Source organism: Nicotiana tabacum, chromosome 2 (genome assembly GCF_000715075.1).
Source record: "Nicotiana tabacum cultivar K326 chromosome 2, ASM71507v2, whole genome shotgun sequence".
Classification (NCBI taxonomy): Eukaryota; Viridiplantae; Streptophyta; class Magnoliopsida; order Solanales; family Solanaceae; genus Nicotiana; species Nicotiana tabacum.
This window is the reverse complement of record NC_134081.1, coordinates 115,910,598-115,920,644: the sequence shown is the minus strand read 5'-3', so window position 1 is coordinate 115,920,644 and position 10,047 is coordinate 115,910,598. Positions and strand designations below refer to the sequence as shown.

General features: G+C 36.1%; 1 protein-coding gene across 1 annotated transcript; it reads left to right on the top strand.

Annotated features, from left to right (window-relative positions):
- Window positions 1–568: 568 nt before the first annotated feature.
- LOC107786128 (uncharacterized) lies at window positions 569–9,668 on the top strand. Its single transcript, XM_016607564.2, has 3 exons — window positions 569–902; window positions 7,652–8,950; window positions 9,204–9,668. Exons 1-3 carry the CDS (start codon window positions 720–722, stop codon window positions 9,429–9,431), a joined length of 1,710 nt encoding a protein of 569 aa, XP_016463050.2. The 5' UTR covers window positions 569–719; the 3' UTR covers window positions 9,432–9,668.
- Window positions 9,669–10,047: the final 379 nt, after the last annotated feature.

Sequence of the window (10,047 nt, the reverse complement as noted above, 5' to 3'; positions counted from 1 at the left end):
CCATACCCCATTTCACTTGGCTTGTTGTTGTTGTTGTTATTGTTGTTGTAATTTCAACTCAAAATTTAATTTATGGAAAAATATAAAATTGGTGAGTCGACTGAAATTAATTGCATTTGCTAGCTAAAAAGTATATAAATTTATATACTATATGTATGTAAAATACATACATACAAAAAATATATATTTTTTGGCTATTATTTTTGGGAGCGATTAATTTTTATTATATTTATTAATTTATTAACAAATCCACTAGACACGAACAAGAGATAATTACTGCGCAAATATTACTTTTAGCTCTCGGCAGAAGCTATTTATATCCGTTAGCTATAAAAATATATAAAATTTATATATTTTTTGTATATATATATAATATAAAATTATAAAAAAATATATTTTTCGGCTATTATTTTGAGATCGGCTATACAATATCATTTTCCATAATTATCGGGCCTGATTAATATGTTTGGGCTAGCAGGCTATCAAATTCGGGTTCATCCAGAAAGGCCCAGATTATTCTCGATCTTTAGAATTCAAGTTTTAAGGTTAAAGAAAAGTTGCCTTTTCCATCAACACATCGGAAAATCAAGGAGGAATTCTCCCATTTACACCTTCCCTTGGACCGACCACTTGTCCTATATATCAAAATCATACAACAAAATCCATCACATTGCAAATAGAAGAGAAATTAGGAAATTTCGTAAAGCAAAAAACAAATTATGGATTTTGAGTTGAGAAGAGCGAGAGAGAAGCTGGAGAAAGAGCAAAAGGATAGGAAGCAGAAAGCTAAATTGAAATTGGAAAGAGAGAAAAAAGCCAAACAAGAAGCCGTTCGTCAACGTGAAGCTATTGAAGCTGTTCAACGTGCTCGCCGCCTTGATGCTGCTCAAGCCCAAGCTAAGGTCTAATTTTATTTGATTATATTTTTATTGGGTTGCTTTTATTTTTGAGTTATTGATTGATCTGGGAATGGGTTATTTGTCAAATTTGCAAATAGTTCTTAATTGGGTGTTAGCTTGTTGATCTTCTTAGACCATAATTCTAATTTGGTTGTTATTCATTAAAAAGAAAGATGTTTTAATTTGATTAATTGTTAGATAGTCCTAAGTTGCTCTTTATTATCTCAAGTTTGCATTTTGAGCTACTAGTTCCACTAAACAAGAATACTTAACAAACAGTAGACTTGAGAATGTGTATGTTTTATAACCGAGAAATCCCTGAGGGCCAGATGCTCACGGTTCGAAACTCAGGTGGATAATGGGCTTGTCCCTCTACATTCTCTAATTAAATACCATGCTTTTCAACTCGCAACGAGCTGCCCTCTTGCAACTAGATCAAAGCCTTGGGAACTTGAAAATGTGTACTTTTACCTGAAAGGGGCTTTTGCACTTTGCATCATCTCATGTATCAAATTTAGTGACTCGTGAATTCTGTAAAGATAAAGTTTGATCTTTTTTGGATTTGCCATGGATTGGCCTTCAGTAAGATAAGATACAGAGGGAGAGTGAGATTCATAGCATGTTTCCTTCATGTGAAATTTGTTTGCTACAAAGCAAAGAAGATGAAAAATTTGAAAGGTGCCTAATAGCCTGTTTGGCCAAGCTTCGTTTTGGCCAAAAGTGCTTTTTCCCCAAAGTTAAGGGGTTTGATCAAGCTTTTAGAAGGAACAAAATGCTTTTGAGTAGAAGCAAAAACAGTTTTTAAGCAGAAAAAAATATCTTCTTCCAAAAAGCACCTTTGAAAAGTACTTTTGAGAAAAATACACCTAGAAATACTTTTTAAAAAACGCTAATTGCTGCTCAAAAGTGCTTTTCAAATTAATTAGCCAAACACAATTAAAGCCAGTTTTTTGAAAAGTACTTTTGAGAAAAAGACTTTTCAAAATAAGCTGATTTTAGAAGTTTGGCCAAACAAGCTATAAATGACATTATAGCTGGGCTTCAGGATAGGGTTAAAAGAGCAAGTCATTGTTGGAGTTGTCCTTTCCCAATTATATTAGGTTTGAGGGCGCGGAAAAATCTACAGGACGATATTGGTGAAGTGGGAAAGAAAATCTCTTAATTTTGCGGGTGAGAAGTAGGACAATGCATGGTTTCTAAGGGATACGTTTGGAGTGAAGTTATCTTTCTGTGTTAATGTCGATACCATTGGAGCAATAGCATATTGTAGTTATTCCTGCTAGGCATTTAAAACTATTTGGGGTGATACTTCCACTTTGCGACCTTATGTTGGCAAAATAGCTTCAATGACTGCCTTGGTTTGAACCCTATTTTAGCCGAGTTATTGCAAAAAAAAGTTGAGTTAACTTGTGGGTAAAGGGTGGGCCTATTCGCTAAGTTTGTTACACAAAATGATGTAAAGAATTATGGCTTAAAGGGGAAGCCTGATGCACTTCAATCATTAAAGGATTTGTGGAACAACCATTTGATCTAAGGTTGGTTTGATATATGTCTAATTTTTCGTCGTAATCACTTAAAAGGTTGCTCAATTCCCATGCTTGAGTATTAATAAGTCAACAATGCAATTTCCAACATTTAGTGGCTTCATTTAAAAAAAGAGAATTAACTAAGTTGGGATCACGAACACACGAAAAATAGGTATACAAGTAAGGTATGAACTTTGTATGGTATAACCATTTTCATGGAGTTATATACATATTTGATGAACAGAATATGTATATAGGATTGTTGCCTCTTATGGTAGACCCGCTCCAAGTGTTTTCTCCTCCCTAGAACAAGGATGATAAGAGAAGGCGTAACAGGAAAAAATGGGGTCGATTCATCAATGCAGTTATGTAATAGCATAAGGGGCCTACTCGAGTGCTGGCAAGGGCAGAGGATTGAGAAAAGCTTGCAGCAGATTTGGAATACTATTCCTATATGCATATTTTGGATCTTATGGCTGGAGAGGAATAAAGCTTGTTTTGAAGGACAAAGAGACCATATTTCTAGAATTAAGAACAAATGTTTGCAGAATCTTTTCTTATGGTGTAAGGGTAGTCTTATTGGTAGCACAAATGAGTATATGGATTTCTTGGACTTGCTAGGGGCAGACAGTAGATGTAATATTTATGTTCTTTATGTTCTGATCTGCATTCCCTTTGTTATTGTACTACTTGTACCATCTTGGTACCTTCTATCAATAAAGCATTTACCTTTTCAAAAAAAGTTATATAATAACCTTATTTTTATTATATATACCTATTAATCATGAGATTGAAAAATTAATTTTTATTTGTAGTTATTGGGGCAAATACTAAGCTAGTGGAAGAGAATTTATTATAATATATAAGATAATGTACTAAATAAGTGGATAGTAGCTTATTTTTCAATTCTACTTATTTAGCTGACTTTGGTTAAGAGTATTAAACCAAAAGGAGTCTGAATAATTAGGTATTGCATCAATTTTTCTACGGTGGTATATTGCATTGAATTTGTAGAGAAGAGACTATTGTTTATACTTTTATGTTGATTATGCCAATGATTGACACAAATTATTATAGTGATGATTGAGCTTGTAAAACTTAATACTCTCTTTGTTTCAATTTATGTGAACCCATTTGACTGGGTACGGAGTTTAAGAAAAGAGAGCAAGACTTTTGAATTTGTGGTGTAAAATAAGGCATATATTTTGTGTGGCAATAAATCATTGCATAAAGGTAAATTGTGTCCAAATAAGGAAAGGGATTATTCTTTTTGGCACGGACTAAAAAGGAAATAGGTTCACATAAATTGAAACGGAGGGAGTATTTAAGATTGAGATTTAAGAATGAGTACACATGTATTTGATTTAGCATTAAATAATTTGTTTGCTCAAGCTACTGTTTCGACTTTTTTTTTTTTTTTTTATTAAAGTAATGGTGATGGCTTGATTAGGAAAGAAATAATCATATGGTAATTATAGGATTTAGCATTATTGAGAAAGTACGGTATAGGTCAATGTGATGGCCTTTTGAAGCCACTGCTTTGGCAGTTTTGCACGGCTAAAAGTATCACGTTTGACCTTAATTTGTGTACATATTTTGATTAATTTGATCGAGCGTTGGCTTTGATTTAGACTTGTTCGAAAATTATGAAAATTATTCACCTAGACTAGTTAAGACATATTATTCCATATTATGGATAGATTCAGGCTATTAGGGGCCTTGGTGGATTTTGGCATTTCAGGATAGGTGAAAGTTTTCTAGGTAACCTTATCAAAAAAGAAAAAAAAAGAAAGAAAGTTTTCTAGGTAAGCGAGACTTTAACCTTTGATGTCTGCTTTTGAAAGCCCGTTTTGAAAGTATATTTTGTTTGTCTGGTCCATGTGTTGGGACAAGCGTGTGCTTGACAGAACTGGTGGTCTTTGACCAGCCGCAAATGTATTATTTTGTAAAAAATACTGACCTTATATATTTAATAAGTGATTTGTGGTGTGTTGTGGCTTCGTGTCATGGTGTTGAGGTCGCATATCATTCCTTCGCTGCCGTGATATATATACTTTTGGGACATACAGAATGTCCTAAAGTATACTATGGCAGCATGTATAGGTCCCTAATATATTACAACAATATATGTATGTGTCTAACATATTATGGCAGGGTATGTATGCCCTTAATATATATGTCACGTTAAGCGAATGAATGATACGAAACTCCCCAACGCCGTGGCACGAAGCCGTGGCACGAAGCCATGCCACACCACAAATCACTTATTAAATAAGTTCAATATTTTTCACAAAATAATATATTTGCGGTTAGTCAAAGACCACCAATTCTGCCAAGCACACGCTCGTCCCAACACATGGACCATGCAGATAAAATACTTTCAAAACGGGTTTTGAAAAGCAAGCATTAAAGCTTAAAGTCTTACTTACCAAAATATCGAATAATACGTCCTAATTAGTTTAGGTGAACAATTTTCACAATTTTCGAGAAGTGAAACCTCAGTCAAGTTAAATTATGTACATGAATTAAGGTCAAATACGGTACTTTTAGCCGTGCAAAACTGCCTTAACAGTGGCTTCAGAAGGTGATCATTTGTGCCATAAAGTTCAAGCATTAACAGTGGCTTCAGGAGCCGTGCAAAACTGCCTTAACTGCCATAAAGATCAAGCATTACTATAATCATTTGTGCCAATCATTGGCATAATCTATCATAAAAGTATAAACAATAGTCACTTCTCTGCAAATTGAATGCAATATACTGTTGTAGGAAAATTGATGGAATATTTGATTATTTAGCTCCTCCACAAAACATTCCACCCAGTAATCTCTCCAACCGAATCGTAGTCAATCCCTTGTCCCTTTCAAACATTCCACCCAGTAATCTCTCCAACCAAATCGTAGTCAATCCCTTGTCCCTTTCCACCGTAAGTGCTCGCCGTTATTCTCCATTATATAATAATGAACTAAGAAACCAAAATTTTCCTATTTTAAAGTCCTAAAATGTGGCAGCAACTAGATCAAGAGAATGAGCTTGCCCCCCTCCTTTTCGTTTAATACTCTTAACTAAAGTCAACTAAATAAGTAGAGTTGAAAAATTAGCCACTTATTTAGTATGCTATTTTATATATTATAATAAATTCCCTGCCACTAGCTTAGTGTTTGATCCAATAACTATAAATAAAAATTGATTCTCCAATTTCATGATTAATAGGTATATAAAAAAAATCGGGGTATTACAAGTTACCTGTTGAATTTGTTTATGTGGTTAGTTAAACTACCACAAGTGTATTATGCTTTTAATTTATACCAAATACTTCTTATATTAAGGGGTCATTTGGTTCGCCGACACACTTATCCCGGGATTATAATCGTGTGATTAGTAATCCCTTGATTATTTAGTGCTATTGTTTTGTTTGGTTCATTGGATGAAATAAGCATATGTTTGGTCTGAAGTTGGATGAATTTTTAGCTTCCAATTTTAACCTTGGATTATTTAGTGATTTAAATTTAAGTGAATCATTTATTTAAAAAATACATACGGATATTAGCAAGGTCCAGTGACAACTTTGGCCGTATTCTTTTGCCGGCGGCGAATTCACATCCAAATTCTGTGACGAACAGAATCCAAAGTATCAAGAAAGAAGGGAATGATTTCAAATCCAATTCAAAATCCGAATAAGAATCCTCAGAATAATCCAATATGCAATTGAAGTAAATAAATCACTTGTTAATCCTATACCAGAATTGTCATGCCATTTCACTATTTTTAGAATCGTTAGTAAAGGGCTTGTGGGGGTAACATGGTCATTTTACAGGTGGGATAAATAATCCCAAGTCATGTGGTATAAAGTTATAGCTAATACTGACAAGCAAACAGGGGTTAAATTTTATCCCAAATTCTTTACCAGGATATCCCACCTTACCCCTGAACCAAACGGCCTCAGGGAATTTTCCATGTTAAGATATAAAAGACATGGCAAATTTGTTGGACATCTGTTCAACAATGAAGAAGAGTAGATATTAGCAGGCCTTTGTAATCACGTCATTTATTACTTATTAGTTTTTTAATTGATGAAGTATAAAAAGCAAGCACATTTTACTAGGATTCTTAGTAAGTGTAACTACTATCGTTCCCATTGGGAGAGCCACTTTATAATCTAGAAATTTGTTTGTCCTTTTTTAGTTCTACTTATTAATTGTCAACACGGCAAGAATTATTACACTTATGATTGTTATTTGTTTTCTGCTTCCTTTCTTCAGCTGTGAATAGTCTGCCTTTACAGGAAAAAGCTTTTTATAACACGTTATCTTCTCAAAACTGTATCCTGACTTATTTCTCACTTCTGCTTAGTTAAGCCACATGATGAAAGCCTGCTACAGGTATGGATATTTCAAAGTGCCATGTGTACTCAAACCAGATTGCTAGTCATGTCTTAACTTCAAAGAAAAGCAATATTTTCAGATTCCTAGGTCAATGGCACAATGTGCTTCATGTGTGTAATATACAAATAAAAAATAGAATCAATCCTTTCAGGGTAAGGGCGTTTGGCAAAGATGTGTTTGAATCAATCAAGTAAGGATTCACTCCTGCTTCATTGACTTTACACTCGGGGATTTGTGTAAAGTGCTGCACCCAATAAATTTAGCTGGAATCTTCTGAATACCAGTGCTCTTATGACGTCTATTATTTCCTCGCCCCGGAAAGTTATAAGCACTAAGCATTAGCTGATTCTCGAGTTAGCGACAGAGGGAGGCTGAGAATAAATGTCCTGTTGATATGGGTTGTGAATACAGACAGACTGATTCATTTCGTGTATGTTATATTTGTTCTCTTGTTCAAGTTGTATTCTTTTTGGTTGAGGGATCATGGGGTTTTAGCTATTTGCTATGTTTATTCTATCTGCATCATAGAGTTGCGATAAATTTATGAATGTTGGGGCCAGTTCATGCATTCATTTCATTTTCTTGATTACATATCTAGACCATTGTAATCTGTTGTCAAATTGGGTTCTAAATAGGCAAGCTCATCTTTTCTTGGCTATCCATAAGAAGAAATTAGCTGGCTAAATTCTGGTGTAGTGGTAAATGTGATTAAAAAATTACTTTTCCTTATACAAAGAGAAATTAGCTGTCTCCATCATCTCTATTAAAACCTGTTGTTGATGCTCAAGCTATCTTGAAGAAATTAATATTGGAGAACGCCTAACTCTTGGATTGTTTTTTCAGGCAACCCAGCAAATTGAAGAAGAACTGTTAGCTGGACGAGGAGTTGCATTTTCCCGTATTTTGGAAGCTGTACCTTATGAGGGTGCCGGAGATAAAATTAAGTTGCCACCATCTTGCTTCACTGAATTGTCTGATCAGGGTGCCTTTGACAAGGGACCCCTACACTTCAGGGTTTCTGTAGTTCGCCAATCTTCTCCTTCGGACTTGAAGGATGCAGAGCAGAATAATCGGACAACACATGCTGGAGTCCTGGAGTTCACTGCCGATGACGGTGCTGTAGAGCTTCCTCCACATATATGGAGTAACTTATTTCCTGCAGATTCTCCAATGGCTCCTATGGTTGAAGTGTGTTATGTCTGGCTACCAAAAGGAACTTATGCAAAACTTCAGCCAGTTGAACCAGGATTTTCTGATATCCCTAATCACAAAGCAGTTCTTGAAACAAGCCTTCGTCAGCATGCCACGCTTTCAGAAGGCAATATACTGACTGTCAATCATGGTGTTCTGACATACCATTTACGTGTTCTTGAACTGAAACCTTCTTCGAGTGTATCCGTTTTGGAAACGGATATAGAAGTTGATGTAATGGGCGCAGATCGGACAGCTGAGAGCACAAATCAGTGTGTATTGCAACCTCTCATATTTGGGGAGGTAGATGCTGGGGTGGTCACAGAAGGAAGCTATGTATACTACAAGTTCATACTAGACGAAGTTAATTGGGGATTTATATCTTTGGGGGATGTTGAAGTTGAGATAAAGGTAGAATCAGATACCCAAGATGGAGATACTGACCTCTATGTTTCTAAACATCCATTACTGTTCCCCACACAGCACCAGCATGGTTGGTCATCTCATGACATTGGTTCAAAATCTTTGGTCCTTAGCTCCAGGGATCTGGGCCTTGGACCAGGTACATACAGTATTGGCATTTATGGTTTCAAGGGCACAACCAAGTATAAGGTGTCTGTTAACATTCGAGACACATATAAGTCAAAGAGCGGACAGCATGCTGTGTCTTCCACATTATCTGCTGATGCAGATACGGTAGGATGCCGGAATTGTAAGCATTTCATACCTTCTAGGAGTATAGCGCTGCATGAAGCCTACTGTAGCAGGCACAATGTTGTCTGTCAGCATACTGGTTGTGGGGTTGTTCTAAGGAGGGATGAGGCCAAGAACCATGTCCACTGTCAAGAATGTGGGTTAGCATTTCAGAAAGAAGAAATTGAGAAGCACAAGAAAGTATTTCATGTGCCGCTGCATTGCCCTTGTGGAATAGTCCTTGCAAAAGAAAAGATGGTAAAGTTATTTCTTTTATTTATTATACGCTATTCTTGGGTTTCCATTACTACATCTCTTTTCAACAATGCTGTGACTGTGCTTTTACTGAGCCGGGGGTCTATCGGAAACAACCTCTCTACCTTCACAAGGTAGGGGTAAGGTCTGCGTATACACTACTTTCTCAGATCACACTTGTGGGATTACACTGGTTTTTTTTTTGTTGTTGTTGTAACTATTCTTGGGTTGTTAATCTAACAGTTTTTGGTAACAGGTTCAACATCAATCTATGGAGTGTCCCTTGCGGCTGGTAACGTGCCGGTTTTGTGGAGACATGGTGCAAGCAGGGAGTTCCGCAGCAGATGCAAGGGATCGGTTAAGAGGACTTACAGAGCACGAGAGTGTCTGTGGATCAAGAACTGCCCCTTGTGATTCATGTGGGCGTTCAGTTATGCTGAAGGATATGGACATACATCAAGTTGCAGTTCATCAGAAAAATTGATCATGAGTATAATCTTTTATCTCTCCATGGTTTGACTTTGGGTTCAAAATGCTGCTTGAAGTGTAAAGCTCTGGCCGTTGTGTTTATCTGTTGATTCATGTATTCAGGCAGTTGTATATTTAATGTTTATTTGTGATTCTCAACCGCGTTAAGGGTTGCAAGCCAAAGGGAGGGGGGAAAGGTGTTTTGACGAAATGTAACTCTTTGCAGTGGCTTTTAAATATATTATCATCACTCTATAATCCTTTCTTGATAGACAAATGAGGTTTGCACTGGTGGTTGAGTATCTCCACCTTCAATTGAGGGAAAGCTATTGATCCTCTTGGATGGGACGGTGTGCGATGGATTAAAAAAGAAAATAAAAAAAGTGATGCAATATGCTGACAAAAACATGAGGTTTACTTAGAGCCGTCAATATGGGTTGAGCCCATCTAGACTTTTAAGCCCAGCCCGAGTAAGTTCGTGGCCTGTAAGGCTTAAATGAGGTTGGGTTGGGCTGGCCCGTGGGCCTAATAAAAATATTTATTTAAAATATATAAAATATAAAAAGTATACTGCCTCTAGCGATGGAAAGTCAGAATTGGATCTTTACTTATAAGAATCAGATCTTAAGAAG